Source organism: Sapajus apella, unplaced genomic scaffold (assembly GCF_009761245.1).
Source record: "Sapajus apella isolate SASKATOON/1434 unplaced genomic scaffold, GSC_monkey_1.0 scaffold6, whole genome shotgun sequence".
NCBI classification, from domain to species: Eukaryota; Metazoa; Chordata; class Mammalia; order Primates; family Cebidae; genus Sapajus; species Sapajus apella.
The window spans coordinates 77,883,240-77,899,305 of NW_022436946.1; the positions used below are offsets into that span (position 1 = coordinate 77,883,240).

The 16,066-nt window shown below is 40.5% G+C and overlaps 1 protein-coding gene across 2 annotated transcripts in view; it reads left to right on the forward strand.

Moving 5' to 3' along the window:
• Nucleotides 1-16,066, forward strand: part of COL9A1 (collagen type IX alpha 1 chain) — an 89,194-nt gene that overhangs the window by 9,478 nt on the left and 63,650 nt on the right. The window contains exons 6-10 of one of the 2 annotated variants that reach the window (XM_032275602.1): nt 11,000-11,083; nt 11,906-11,926; nt 13,361-13,435; nt 13,767-13,802; nt 13,932-13,994. In XM_032275602.1, coding sequence (XP_032131493.1) covers nt 11,000-11,083; nt 11,906-11,926; nt 13,361-13,435; nt 13,767-13,802; nt 13,932-13,994 — 279 coding nt within the window. Of the gene's footprint in view, nt 1-10,999; nt 11,084-11,588; nt 11,844-11,905; nt 11,927-13,360; nt 13,436-13,766; nt 13,803-13,931; nt 13,995-16,066 lie in introns of those variants that run through there. The other variant, XM_032275603.1, reaches the window with a different exon arrangement.

Genomic DNA, 16,066 nt, shown 5'->3' on the forward strand with positions numbered 1-16,066 from the left:
CAAACGCTTTCTGTGCACGTCTCCAAAGAAGAAAAGGTTATCAGGATTTCAGTAATGGAATTGTTCAAATAACATGTTTTCGAGGGAAGAATTGTGATTAGTGTGAAGGGTAGTGTGAAATTTCTATATTCTGTGATGAACAGGAAGCAATCTGTAACTGCCATGTTACTACTCTGGCTTGCAGACTCTTGAGAAAGTATTTCTTCATTTAATGAGTTATTAAATGAAGCCACACCTCAAGTGGCTGGGTTAGAAAGTCGATGGGACTAATGTTGTGTCATCTTGAAATTCTGTGCAGCAAGATCTTTGCAATGACACTGGAAAGGTTCTCAGACAACATTGAACTTCTACAAATATCTATTCATTTCTGGACCATGGGTGAAAGGGAAGATACTTTAGGCTACCTCCTCATTGCTATAAATATCAATCGAGTATTTTAAAAATTTATATATTTATTCATTGGATTAAAAACATTTTAAGTCTTTATAACACTAAATTCTGTGAGCTAAGATGCTATTAAATTATGTGATTGCCAGAGCAGTAAACTAATGTCTCACTATTACTTCATTATACTATAGCCTTGTCAATAATGTCAGAGCTAATTGTAAATTTTTCTGCCAACTCTATTCTCACATCATAATGGAGATCAGTTAGTACCAATTACTTTCTATTTTATTCTACCACATGCAGGAAAGCAACCAGAAACCTGGCAGCTGGTTTTACATTATGCTTCTGGTCCACCAAGGAGCTTTTCTAAATCAGTATACCATAACCAATGTTAAAAGTACTTGAAATAGGCATGTACAAGTATCTTCCTTCAGACTGAATTCTGACTCCCTTATCAGGAAACACAAAAAAGACTTGAGCATAACAGCCCAGTAACATTCCAGGTTGGCTGATGGTGGTGGAGGTGTGACAGTGACAATGATAGCTAAACTAGATCGAGGTTATAGGCCAAACCATCCTATCCACATTTAATGACTGGAAGTGATAATGTGAAACTCAAACTTCTCACCAAAATGTATTTCTCAACCTTCGCTTTATGTAACATAAAGAATTGGAAAACTATGTAAGAAAAGCCAACTCACACTTTTTTTAAAAAGTCACCTTAACATGCTTCATATACCAATTCAGAGTTTTTGAAATGCTTTTATTCCCATGAACTTATCTGATTATTGCAACAACCTTGTAAGATAGAAAGTATAGATAGTGTTATCTCCAATTCTCAGCTGAAGAAGTGAACTCACACAGATCTATTAACTTGTAAGAAGTAGTGTTAGGCACAACATTTCTAATCTACCTTATCTTCTGCCATGCCAACTAGCTTTCCTTTGGGAAAAAGAAAAATATATGCAACCACATATTTTTTCTTATAAACTCATTATTCTTACTTTGAAAGGCATTTGTGATTTGCCTTCAGAATTTACTTTGCAGGAAAAACCAAATACATTTTTAAAAAGTGGGACATTTATACAGTATAATACATGTCCTCAGACAATCCTACTTGCTTATTTAGTAAACTTTTATTGAGTGTGTAAATATGGGGTCTACAAAGAGAAATAAATCAAAAACTTCTTCAGTCGATTGAGAATAAGGAGTTGAGACAAGTAAACAATCACAATACGGCATGATAAGGACCATGATAGTGACCAGTGCTGCATGCCAAGAAGCACTCAGAAAAATCTCGTCACTCAGATAAGAGCAGGGAGGCATGAGAGTGGGGCTCAGGGATGTTTCCTAAGGGATTGATGTCCGAAAGGAGTCCAGAGAATGAATACATCATTCAGGAGAAGACAAAGTACAATGTTCCAGACAGAAGGACTCTCATTTGGAAATCCTCACATGTATCAATTCTTCCCTTTTCAAGCTTTGTTAGTATTCCCAAACTGTTCCTCATTTTTCAAAACTGAAGGTAGTCAAACACTCATACAAGTCCACAGACAAAGCCTGTGTGTCCATGAGTTGTCCTTTGTCCCTTGTTTCAATTTTATGGCCTAATTTCTTTTTTTTTTTTAATTATTATACTTTAAGTTCTGGGGTACATGTTCAGAAAATGCAGGTTTGTTACATACGTATACACAGGCCATGGTGGTTTGCTGCACCCATGAACCTGTCACCTACATTAGATATTTCTCCTAATGCTATTCCTCCCCTAGCCCCCCACCCTCCAACAGGCCCTGGTGTATGATGCTTCCCTCCCTGCGTCCATGTGTTCTCATTTTTCAGCTCCCACTTATGAGTGAGAATGTGTGGTGTTTGGTTTTCTGTTCTTATGTTAGTTTGCTGAGAATGATGATTTCCATCTTCATCCATGTCCCTGCAAAGATATGAGCTCATCATTTTTTATGGCTGAATATTATTCCATGGTGTATATGTGTCATATTTTCTTTCTCCAGTCTATCATTGATGGGCATTTGGGTTGGTTTCAAGTCTTTGCTATTGTGAGCAGTGCTGCAATAAACATAAATGTGCATGTGTCTTTCTAGTAGAATGATTTATAATCCTTTGGGTTTATACTCAGTAATGGGATTGCTGGGTCAAATGGTATTTCTGATTCTATATCCATGAGGAATTACCACACTGTCTTCCACTATGGTTGAACTAATTTACACTCCCACCAACAGTGTAAAAGCATTTCTATTTCTCCACATCCTCTCCAGCATCTGTTGTTTCCTGACTTTTTAATGACTGCCATTCTAACTGGTGTGAGATGGTATCTCATTGTGGTTTTGATTTGCATTTCTCTAATGACCCGTGATGATGAGATTTTTTTCATATGCTTGTTGGCTGAATAAATGTCTTCTTTTGACAAGTGTCTGTTCATATCCTTTGCCCAATTTTTGATGGGGCTATCTGTTTTTTTCTTGTAAACTTGTTTAAGTTCTTTGTAGATTCTGGATATTATCCCTTTGTCAGATGGATAGATTGCAAAATTTTTTCATTCTGTAGGTTGTCTGTTCACTCTGATGATAGTTTCTTTTGCTGTGCAGAATCTCTTTAGTTTAATCCCCTTTGTCAATTTTGGCTTTTGTTGCCATTGCTTTGGTGTTTTAGTCATGAAGTCTTTCCCCATGCCTATGTCTTGAGTGGTATTGCCTAAGTTTTCTTATAGGGTTCTTATAGTTTTAGGCCTTACATTTAAGTCTTTAATCCATCTTGAGTTAATTTTTGTATGAGGTGTAAGGAAGGGGTCCAGTTTCTTCTTTCTGCACAGGGCTACCCAGTTTTCCCAACACCATTTATTAAATAGGGAATCCTTTCCCCATTGCTTGTTTTTGTCAGTTTGTCAAAGACGAGATGGTTGTAGATGTGTTGGTGTTATTTCTGAGGCTTCTGTTCTGTTCCATTGTTCTATATATCTGTTTTGGTGCCAGTACCATGCTGCTTTGGTTATGCTCTAGCTTTGTTCTTTTTGCTTAGGATTGTTTTGGTTATGCAGATTCTTTTTTGGTTCCAATAAAATTTAAAGTAGTTTTTTTCTGATTCTGTGAAGAAAGTCAATGGTAGCTTGATAGGGATAGCATTGAATCTATAAATTACTTTAAACAGTATGGCCATTTTCACAATATTGATTCTTCCTATCCAGGAGTATGGAATGTTTTTCCAATTGTTTGTGTCCTCTCTTATTTGTTTGTGTCTTCTCTTATTTCCTTGATCAGTGGTTTTTGGTTCTCCATGAATAGGTCCTTCACATTTCTTTTAAGTTGTATTCCTAGGTATTTAATTCTCTACACAATTCTCTTTGTAGCAATTGTGAATGGGAGTTCACTCATGATTTGGCCTCTGTTTATCTATTATTGGTGTATAGGAATGCTTGCGATTTTTGCACACTGATTTTGTATCCTGAGACTTTGCTGAAGTTGCTTATCAGCTTAAGGAGATTTTGGGCTGACATGAGGGTGTTTTCTAAATATACAATCATGTCATCTGTAAACAGAAACAATTTGGCCTCCCTTTTCCTATTTGAATGCCCTTTATTTCTTTCTCTTGAATTTTATGGCCTATTTTCTTAGACTTGTCACCAATTTGGCTGAAATCTAAATTTGCTGACAATTACTAAAGATGAACAATGACTACCTGTCCCTTAAAGGACTTAGAGAGTGATGGGTAGTGATATGTACATATTCTGAGAGGTAGAAGAACTATACTGATAGGTCACCCTTCTCTCAATTTGGAGACAGCAAATATTTAATATTACTGTGTTAGAAATTTTAAATTAAAATGAAATAGCACAAAAATACCAGAAAAACAATAAGTAAAATTGTAGTTACATTTTCCTTCACGCAATTGGATTTGTTCTAATCTTTCACACCCTACATTAATAGAACACTTTTTTTTTTCAGAGTCAACCCTTGCTTTTCTTTAGTAAATAAATCAAAAGCAAAATATCCCTTCAAAAGATATTATCAGGTGTCAAAAAGTAGCCCTAGGAACTGTATAACAAAAAATACAATTGAAAACAGCATTTGATAGATCACTGATGCTAAAAGAGTCACTTATATGGTACTTGTTTGTTATTTTCCCTCTGCCTATCCTATCTTTTGTCCCCTTTCCTTTGCTAAATTCAAAAAGGAAGCCAATTTCAAAAGGTTTTCATAAGCTTATGATATAGCTGTTCACGTGGTCTACAACTCAAACATATTCTCATCATTCATGGTTATTTAGTGGGCTCAGAGCATTTTATATTTTTTCCCAATGCACTGCTGTAATACATTGTTAGTTTGATTTTAAGGCAATAAATCCCATATATTCTATTCTCTTTTGTGCCAATATTTAAGAATGGTGCCATTTATCCCATTGAAAAGCTTGGTTTCCTGGCAGCATACCACAAAAACATGTTATTTTATGACAGGTTCTTTATTGTTTGTTGTCAGCATGATAGCCTAGGAGAATTATTTGGTACAGCTCTATTAGAAAATAAAGTTGGCCTTTCTCCCTTTTCAGAGATATATGCTGGGAGTTTGGGCTTCTTTGAGGGGGGATAAAAGTTTATGTGGCTTAACAGACATATGATTCAAACCGTTCTTCTTTTTACCTGTACACATTCCAAAGATACCAACATGGAACGTGATTAATCAGACAGACTTACTGCTTTAAAAAATATATTTTCAAATGTGTGGCTCTGTGTTTATTTTCACTAGATTCAGAGAAAATGTGAGAGCTGGCAGAACTGTTGTTGGAAAAGCTATCTGTAGTTTTCTCTATCCACAGAATTGAATCACACTAACTTCCCAATGTAGAAACAATGTAAGTTTCATGAAGTATAACATGGGAAAAATAAATCATGAGGCTGTGATTAGTATTATTTCTGGCATTTGAGAAACGCTATTGGAAAGTTGTGTTTTTAGTGATTTAGGAAATGCATGCTATCTATTATGCATACCACCTAAACTATTAAGTTTGCTTATTAAGTTGTTTTTGACAAGTACATCTTTTACAAATACTCTTCCAGTTGAAAGTAAAAATCAAATTTAAAAGAAGAAATGGTAATCTTTTCTATACATATTGATAGAAAATGTTTATTTTAAGAAACTTTGAGTAAAACATTTTTGAATGATATCAAAACAATTTCATTTTATTTTTTGGAGATGAAACTCAGCCTGCTGCATTGGAGACCACATTAACAACCTCAGCTGGGTTTTCCACTAGGTAGCAATGAAATGAGGAAACAGAACTAGAGCTGGTGACATAGTAGAAGCCATTATTGGAAGTAGGGGCTGTGGATAGCTAGGATAAAAACTGCATAATTATCAAACTTGCTTTTCATAGAAAACGAAAAACACTGACTTTTTTTATTGGCCTCAGCTGTGCCCATACAGTTGCAATAAAAAATTAGTGTGCTATTATTTTTTTATTTCTATAAAAATGTACATGGGCTAAGACCGTAAAGAAATCTTTGTTTATGTTAATCTCTTCTTGATTAGTTTCTTTGGTCACAACGTGGTGTCAGTAGAATCAAGAGCTTTCAGAGCTGAAGGAAACTTTGTATCTAATCCGAACCTCTCATTTTATCATGAGGAAACTGGAACCCAGACAGGGGAAGGGAATTGCCACAAATCATAATCAAACCTGAAGCCAAATACTATCAATTCTTTCTTCACTAGATTTCTTATCTATATCTATGTACTGATTCAGTAACTATTTATTAAACATCTGCTGACTTATAGGCCTCATTTTAGATGGTGGTGAAAGCAGACAGAAATTAATGCTCCAATGTTGCTTACATTCTTGGGAGAGAAGACAGACACTATGAATAGATGAGTATGTATAGAGTATGCCAGGTAGTCATAAATGCTATGGGAAAAACAAAGCAGGATATTGGAGTGCCTTGAGTTAGGACCTCATTGAGGAGAAAATATTTTGGCAGAAACCTGAAGGAGTTGAGGGAATTAGCATCTGGATATCTGGGGGAGGAGGATTCCAGGAAAAGAGAACGGTGAGTGGAAAAGGATCTGGTGTAGGTGGGTGATGTCTGAGAACTCACTGGCAGCCAGTGTGGCTGGAATGAGACTAAGAAAGGAGATATTGAGGCTGGAGAGGTAACATGATGGAGATGTGGTTGGGAAATTGTGTTAGTACTTTGGCTTTCATGCTGTGTGAGATGGGTGGCTACCAGATGGTTTTGGATAGATAAGCAACATATTCTCACCTTTTAAAAGGATCTCTTTGGCTGCTATTTTGAGACTATATTGTAGGAGAAAGAAGAGACGGACATAAGCATGTAGGAGCCAGGGCTGCTTAAGAGCTACTGCAATAATTCAGGCAGAGACAGCCTTGGTTTGGACCAGGGTGGTAGTGGTGGAGGTGATGCAAAGTGACCAAAATTTAATATATTTTGAGGTAAAACAGGATTTGGGGTATAAGAGAAAAAGAAGAATCAAGGATGACACCAATACTTTTGCTGTGAGTAATTGGAAGTATAGACGTGCCATTTACTGACACGAGAAAGGCTGTGGGAAGAGCAGGTGTCAGGGAGAATATCAGGAGCTAGTTTGGATATTGGAGTTAGTTTGGATATTGGGGTTAGTTTGATTGTTACTATACATCTAGATGAAGATGGTAAGTAGGCAGATGTGTGCTTTTGGAGTTCAACAGATAGGTCCATCTGGGAGAAGAACTCTGGGAATTGTCAACATATATATGGTATTTAAAGTTAGGAAGTCACCAAGAGACAAGCATAATAGAGAAGTTCAAGAACTGAGTCCCAAAATATCTAACATTTAGAGACTGCTGAGACGAGGAACATTTGTCAAAAGAGATGAAGAAGGAGAAAACTGTAATATAGGAGAGGACCAGGAGATTGTGGTCCTTGACTTTCAAGGTCCTTGAAAGTCAAGGGAAAATAGTATTCCAAAAAGGATAGAATGAGAAACTGACTCACATGGTATAGAGAGGTCAAATAGTTGACCATTGGATTTAGAAATCAAAGAGAGTGATCTTAAGAAAAGATCCACTGGAGTGTTGGAAGTAAAAGCCCAATTGGAATGGGTTCAAGAGAAAATAAGAAGATAAATTGGAGACAATGGTTATAGACAACTCTTTTGAGTTTTGCATAAAGAGGAACAGAGATAGGATGGCAGCTGAAGGGGTATGTAAAATGTGGGGAGGGGGTTTTAAATTTTTTTTATCTGACAGATAACTCGGGATGCCTCTTCCTGGTTCAGAGTGTAACACCTCTTGTTGCTTTACTGTGGTAGCCTCTTTCTGCCTCAAAGGATTAGGCATTTATGACCAAATAAATTTTCTTAAAATGCCCTTCTAAATCATGAAAGCTTTCCCCATCCCTATCTTTTGCAAACAAATCTTTTAATGACAATTCAATAATAATCTACCAAATAGTATTAAATTCCTTAGCTTGGAAGTCAAGGTGAAAAAAAAAATCTGATGTCTACTTTGCCCCAGCAAACCCGGTCTCTTCTCTATATACCATTTCCTACCTTTGGGGCTGTTGTCACCCCTTTGTGTAAACCCTAACCTTTACCCTCCCTGTCTCTGCTTATAATAACAGAAGTGGGGCTTCAGGGCCCTACTCATAGGGCGCATGTTATATGATCCTCTCATTGGTGATCTGAGCTAGAAAAATACTTTTGTCATCTCCACTGCTATAGTATTTATCATGAAAGGCATTTTCTGCTTAGATATTGCTTTATATGCTAGATATTTTTGTGTCTTTCATGGTGTCTATCCCAAAGCACATGAATACGTTACATGAAAATATGTTGAATAAATAAATGACCACATCTCAAGTCTGCTAACTCCAAGTCTACTGCTTTCTCCTTTTACCATTCTGCTGCAGCCTTTGGTATGATCCAGTGTTGCATGAAATATGAGTGCTGCCTACATCCCTAGCACTATGTCTGCAATAGCATAGCTAAACTTGCTATGTTTAACTATGCTAAGTTAAACTTCCTACATGGAATTAGGACATTTTCAAATTTTGAGGCAGCTCAGAGCCTCCTGCTCAATAATCAGGAAGCTTCACTAGAAGGTCTTTTATGATGATACAAACCAACATTTTGTCATAAACTGAAAGGAAAGATGAGATCTGAGAATTCAAGTGCTCCTTTAAATCTTTGTTGCCACTGAAGACAAAAGCTTAATGAAACATCTGCCCTATTAAAGAGCTAGTTTTTTGGTGTTTTATAGTTGTAAAATTTAATCATAATTCAGTTTGCAAAAATCAAACCTTGTGCCAATCTCATTAACATTGAGCCAAGTTTCATAGTCATTAACATGCTCTCTCAGGAGGAAAAGATAGTTGTCTGCAGTTAGTTTTTGTTTAGCTCTTATGAAGGGCTTAAAAATCTCATTACTCTTTCTTAATAACCTGGCAAAATAAGTAGAAATCATTAACCCTGGTAAAATAATAGAGAGTTGGGGCAAAAATTCCTTGCTTAAATGTGCTGTCAGCTGGGCATGGCATTGTTGTAACCTTGAGGATTGAATTATACCTTTATGTTGTCCTATAGAAAATAATTGAATAATGCCAAATATAGACAGATGTGAGGAACTTTACATTCACACTACTCAGTTTTCCTTGAGACAATAAAGAAATATTTTATGTTGAGAAGGATGAATTTTGCTACGGCATTTTATGTTCTGTTTAGTAGATTAAAAACAACCTTTTTTATTTTTTTACTTGTATTTTTCCTGTCTTGCAAATTATAAGCCCATTGTGGAGAGGGAAATATCTTTGGTTTCACTAGAATGTTTCCGTAGTGTTTGGCTTCTAGTGGGACTTCACAAATGTTGACTAAAGGACTAAATTAGTTGTAAACAACACTGAACTCAGACCAGCCAAAAGGACTAAATTATTTTTCACATATATTTTGTCAGTGAGTATTCAAAGAGAAGAATGATTCCAGGTATGAAAATGAGAAATGTGTGAAAATCAGCATTTTACATGTATAACAAAAGTGACTTTTACCAAGGCACTCTGCCAATCTTCCTTCAAAATAATTAGCATGCAAATTGGAATTCATATTTCATGCCAAAAAATGGTTGTTGTATAGATGATTATTGGTGTGTAGGTGGTGTTTACATGGATGTGCAGATGTGTTCAGAAACTCTTGATCTATGTGGCACTCTGAACAACCCAGCCTGTGTTCACAGATGAATTACATTTCATTCCCCCATTATCCTGTGCCACAATGGCAGCTCACATATTTAAACAGGTGTACCAATTTATTCAGAGATAATTACATATGAGAAAACAGCTTAATGAATTACTTTACATTTGAAATAAGTAACTTTAATGAACTAGCTAAACAAAAGATAACTTTCCCTTTATCAGGGGGTAGGAGGGAAAGACTTCATTCTTCATTGCCTTACCAATTTTGACCTTCTGTCCAGTAATCTCAACTCTGGATGATTCCAAAACAGTGAAAAAAAATATAATTTCATTCTAGATTTAGCAGATCTAGAATCCATTTGCCAGGTAGGATGACATGGAAATATCTCTTGGCTGAAGGAAAAGAAGTAATGCCAAGATCTAGGACCTGGATATTTACCCAGACATTTGCATAATGTCAGTGACAAAGAAGTATGGATCCAATTTGAAATGCTCCTTTCCTAGCCAGAAAGCTCCTTAATTAAGAGATACCAGCAGGGTGCATGGCTATAGGCTTCCTATGGGATATGGCATTTTAATTTTTTTGCCTTGTCACCTGAGGATCTTTTCAGATTCAGACCTGGCAATACTTTCCTAGCTCTGTTTCTTTCCTGTTACCCTCTTTTTTTTTCTCCTGTAACACCTGCTAACAATGTAAGAAAGTTGTCAGAATTTCAAGTGCCTAGAAAGTTACATCTTTTCAATCAATGAATAAGATTATATAAAATTAAACATTTTAAATCTTTTTCTCCTGAGTCTTAGGTTTCCTTCTCATTACCTTCATCTTCAGCCCTTAAAATTTCCATTTTTAAGCTGTGACCACTTCATAGAGAATGTCTTCTCCGGTACACAAACTTTTTTTCCAACACTAGATTTCCTTTCTTCTACTTGTCCTTCTGATGGCCACTTTTTTTTTTTCTGTTTCTGTCTCTAATCTCGCATCTAAAATCTTAGAGCATATATTTCCTGTAGGTTCAATAGGTCTGAGTTTCAACCCAGACTATGACACTTATTGGTTTGTAACTTGGACAGTTCCTTGTTCTCTCTGAACCTCATTTTAATAGGATCTACTTGAGATTGTCATCAGAACAGAAATAGAAACTCAGCATGTGTGGTCTGTTTGCTGCCTAGGGGTATGCTGAAATAATTCAAAGCTAAAGACATCTATGCCTAATAATCAGAGAAACTTGTGAGAGACTGCCAACCCATTTCCCTTAGAAAACTTGTATTCAAGAAAAAACAAGAGTCCTGGTCCAGTGTGTTCAACCAGTTCAACTTGATTTCCAATTGTTTAACAATTAGACCACAAGCATAAACTCACCTCTCTCCTGAATGACCAGCTTCAGTCGTCCAAAAAACCTTACCTGACTGTCTGCTACCTTTCTCCAGTTTGAACTTCAGTGGATGCTGATCCATTGTGACCCCCAGCGGCCTAGGAGAGAAACTTGCCATGAGCTGCCAGCCAGAATAACGGTGAGTCCCCTGACTACCTGCAAAGGCCACTTCTACCCAGCTCAACCCTCCCCAGCTTGCCAACTCTCCCACCTTGCCACCTCCCCAGCACCTCTCCTCCCCATTCTCTTTCCCTAAGAGAGCCTGTGCTTTGCTGTACTGACTAAAGAAATATGAAGGAAGAACAAGTCATACTTTCAACCTGGCATGTAGAAATCACCTGCAGCCTGGCAGGTAGAAGCCACCTGCAGGTGTCTCGTTCTCCCTTTGGTGGCTTCTGGGCCCTCCTCCCTTAGTCTCAAACATATCTAAGAACACTTGAGATCTACTGGCCAACACTGGCACAGGCCACCTGGGAAGGCTCTGGGGACAGCCAGAGGCTGCACTGGGGTAGGTGGGGTGGAGGCACAGCAGCATGGTCAGACCTTGCCTGTGCAGCTGCAGGGAAAGGGTTAAGGGAGACTGTTGTCATTCTATCCGTCCTCCCCTGTCTGCTAGCTCTCCTCCAATCCCAGGACCCTCTCCAGGGCCATTCATAAACAGGAGGAACGTGCGCCTCCCAGGCCGGGACACCTTGGCAATCCCTACTCCCTGGGGTGCTTTTTCTGCAAGGACGAAGTGCCACCTATGCGAGTGGCGGGTCTGGAAGCCGCCTAGAGAGGCGACCGGCTGCCGAGCCAGGCCAGGGGATTAGCGGTGGGCGGCGGGCATGGCCTGGACGGCGCGGGACCGCGGGGCCCTGGGGCTGCTCCTATCGGGGCTCTGCTTGTGCGCGGCTCAAGTAAGTTGCGAGTGAGTTTGAAGGGTGCTTTTCTCACTTTCTCCCCGTCTTTTCTTCTCCAGCCCAGCCAGACCACTGACGAGGTAAGCTGGGGGCAGGAAGTGTTTGCATTTTTGAGGCACACACGAGGACAGGTGGGGGCCTAGCGGTAGGTAGGGGAACTGTGAGGAAGGCATGGAGCATCTCCAGGGCTCTCGGACCCGCGCTCCCTCCGGCCTCCAGCACCTGCCGCGACTCCTGTCGAAGTCCAGAGCCCTAGATGCCCCCTTGGTCTCGGAAGCGCTGCTCCTCCCTCACCCGAATTCTCCCCACTGCCCGCTCTGGCGCTGAAGGTAATAGGTGACTCCAGACCTACGTTTAATTCTTAGCCTGTTATTGCTTCTTATTTCCCCACCTCACCCCCTCCCCCGTCCCCACTCCTGGTCACTGTCAAGAGCAGGCCTTGCTGGAAAAGGCGGGAATCCAGGCAAGCTCCCTCTCCCTCTCCTCCAGCCCGCGGTGGCTGCCCTAAACCCCGAGTACAGCTTTCGGTGCTGGCGGCTCCGGGATGGACCGGGCGGCCTGGCTCGCATCAACATTTCAGCAGTTTCCCAAAGGCTCCAGCGCCTCCTCCCTCCCGCGCTGGAGAGGACCTGGCGGGGGCGCTTAAGCGCAGCTGAGGTTTGAGGTTTCACTTACAAAGACCCCATTGTAACCTCTTTGGTCGTTGGATTTTAGAAAAACAAAGTTTTCCTTGATGAAAGATCCTTTCTTCTTTTTCTTTTTTTAATTCGGAAGGGGGAAAAAACCCCCACATTCCCTAAGCAACTCGTTCATACTATTTCAGACGCCAGGATTCCCTCTAGCCCTATCAAAATGTAGCTGTCTGCCAGCGATAAAAGGGGTCACACCCCAGGGTCAGTCTGAAATTTGGCGTAATTTTGAAGCGAGATGCAAAGACCTAATTCAAGGGACTGAGGGAGTGTCACTGCAGGTAAACCTGAAATGAGGCCAGGCACGGCTCTCACGGCTGCCCTGCCCTCCTCCTCCCAAATCTTTCCCTCAAGAATAGCCCCCACCTCCCCATTCCACCGGACAAAGATCCTGGTGTGGGGTCTCTGTTCTTGGCTGTTCCATTCTGGTCAAAACACTGACATCCAATGACTGATAAATCGAGGTATCGAATGACCACCATTTTCATTTTTGAGTCCTTTTGAGGATAAAAAGGCGTTAGCCCTTCTGTTTTCCACAGCTCCTCTTCGGTTTAATGCACTCTGCAGAGGTGAGATCCAGTGCGACCCCCACTACCTTGGGGACCTCTAGACTGCTCTAACCCGCAGTTTAGCTCAGTAGAATATGGCGGAGACCAAAGCTGCGCTTGCTTAGAGGTCTGAGACATTTTTGTGTTGGGTTTCAAAAACCCGGCCTCCTCTAGAAGGTATCTTTTACCCGACAGAGGCGGGGGCTTCAGGAAACCGCGCTTATTTGCTCCTGTTGCCCGATCTGCTCCACTAACCTGTGTCTGCTATTTTTGCCAGAGAGGTCCCCCGGGTGAGCAGGGTCCTCCTGGGCCTCCGGGCCCCCCTGGAGTTCCCGGCATCGATGGCATCGACGTAAGTTTCTATCTCCAGGTCGCCTCTGTTCCTCAGTCCTGCCTTTTCCTATTCTTTTCCCAGGGCTCCTGTGGGTTTTTAGAGAGGACCAGGATCTCCCCCTCCCGCCACCCCACTTAAAGGCAGAATCGGATGTGGACGAGATTTGGGGGTTGGATCCTAGGAGCCCGGAGATTTTTGGAGGGGGAGGTGTCCCTGCTGGTCATGAACCTCCACATTTGACCCTTACTCCATCCCCATCCTTGTGATGAGCTCTCCTGGGATTGTCCCAGTGGAGTCCCCAGACTGTCCCGCTCATAGACTGCTTTCTCTTTTTCTACTACCCCTCCAGGGTGACCGAGGTCCTAAGGGTCCCCCGGGCCCACCGGTAAGTTAATTGATGCGAACGGCACTCCACTTCCTTCCTTTGGACATGTTTTGCAGCCCTCTGTGTCCGAAAGGTCTCAACTTTGCACCTTTTTCTTTCCTGTCCCCGCACCCTCCTCCCCCTGCTCAGGGTCCTGCAGGTGAACCGGGAAAACCAGGAGCTCCAGGCAAGCCCGGCATACCCGGCGCTGATGTGAGTAGACGAGTGTTGGGAGGGCGCCTAGCCTGGCGTGTGGTGTGTGTGTGTGTGTGTGTGTGTGTGTGTGTGTGTGTGTGTGAGAGAGAGAGAGAGAGAGAGAGAGAGAGAGAGAGAGAGAGAGAGAGAGAGCGCGCCACAGAGAGAAGGCAACCTGCCTTTAAACTTGGCCTCCTGCCAGCGCCTGACTGAGCTTGGAGCTGGCAGCTTTTGCAAAAGGAATCCTGAAGGTGGGGGATACCTCTCTCCAGGCGCTGGCATTTCCTCGTCTTAGAAAACAGCACCGGGTACCGGTTTCCTGTTTCTAACCGTGACCTCCGCATGTACATTGTGAACTCTCAGCCCCACTGCGGGCACAGTGGGTACAGGTGGCAGTAGATTCTACAGGCCTCGGCTTATGGGCTGTGAGCCCACTGGCACGCTCCTGGAGGCTAGCCTTCGCTCTTGCTCTTTCACTGGCACTCCCTGGATTAATTTAGAAAAAGAGCCTGTAGGTAGTCAAAGGGCAGAGTACTCCTAAATCCCAAGGAATGCGAAAAAGAAAAATGCACTTGAAGTGTGTGGGGATGTGCGGAGATGGGGTGGGGAAGGAGAACATCAACACATATCATCAGATAAGAAAAACTAAAAAAAAACTAGTTTTGAATGTAGAAATTCAAAAATGTTCCTCTTTCCATGGAGATTTTCTGGCTGGCATTACTGGTAGAAATGAGCTGGCTGGGGTTGTATGAAGATTAGGAACCGGTAACCTTTCTCCAGTTTACCCCCATATCCATCAAATGCTGAGTTACATGGTAAACCTAACACTAAATAATACTTCTTCAGAGTAAAATGACTTCAGGATTCTCAGCTTCTCCTCCTTCCATGCATTCTATCAATATTTAATGAGGTCCTGCTAAACACCAGTCCTTGACTGTCCCCAGAATACTAAATGAAGTAAGAAACGGCCTCTGTCTTAGAGAGCATGCCATGGTGCATCACTCAGGTTATTCTTCAAGTCACCACTCTGTGTGTTGTCCAAAAACCAAAGACTTTTCTAAATGAAAAAAAAGCACCCGAAAACCTATAATTATGATTTCTAAGAATTTTTGACTACAGTTTAAGACAGATGCTTCATTTAGAAAGAAAAATAAATAACTGGATTTTTACTGTTATTAAGTTGTGCTTTCTTTGTCAGGAGTCCTATAATGAAGGTGTTTGTTTGTCTATATGATTTAGTGTTTGTGGGGTTTTTTTTTTGTGTGTGTGGGGGGGGTTTATTTTGTTTCGTTTTTTTGAGATGGAGTCTTGCTCTAGTTGCCCAGGCTGGAGTGCAATGTATGGCATGATCTCGGTTCACTGCAACCTCCGCCTCCCAAATTCTAGCGATTTTCCTGCCTCAGCTTCCCCATTACCTGGGATTACAGGTGCCAGCCACCACGCCCCACTAATTTTTGTATTTTTTTGTGGAGACAGGATTTCACTATGTAGTGTTTTAGGAAACAGATCTTGGTTTACAAAGCCCCTAGTTTGAACTTTCTGTGTATGCAAATTAGCAGTACAGGAGGCACCCAAGACTAATATTTACATAGTAAAAACTGAATCTCAAACAAGTGTTTGTATAAATATAATATGAACCAAAATAATATAACTTGTTGGCAATCAAACTCTTTGGAACATCAATAATTACCTGAAATTGTCATACCATAAGAAAAAGAGTTAGATAAATGCAAGGCCACTGAGCAAACTAGTAGCCTAATGTAGCTTGAATTTATTTCTATATTTCTTTGAAACTTCAATCAGCTCTTTGTTCTAGATGAAAAGAAAATTTTCTGACTAAATTAAAAAAATTATTTAGGTAAATAAAATATTTATTTTGTATTTCAAAAATTTATTTTGGTAACTGAAGCTTAAATGGGTCATCTGAAGCCTTGTCTTGCTATTAAGCTGCAATATAATGTCAGACAGAACTAGATAATGTCGGACAGAAATCTAGACTTATCTGCCCCCTGATTTAATAGTGCTTTTGTAGCTTACTCAACAGATTCTTCTTCACCTTATACCATGGTGTCATAAAGACAATCCTCAGC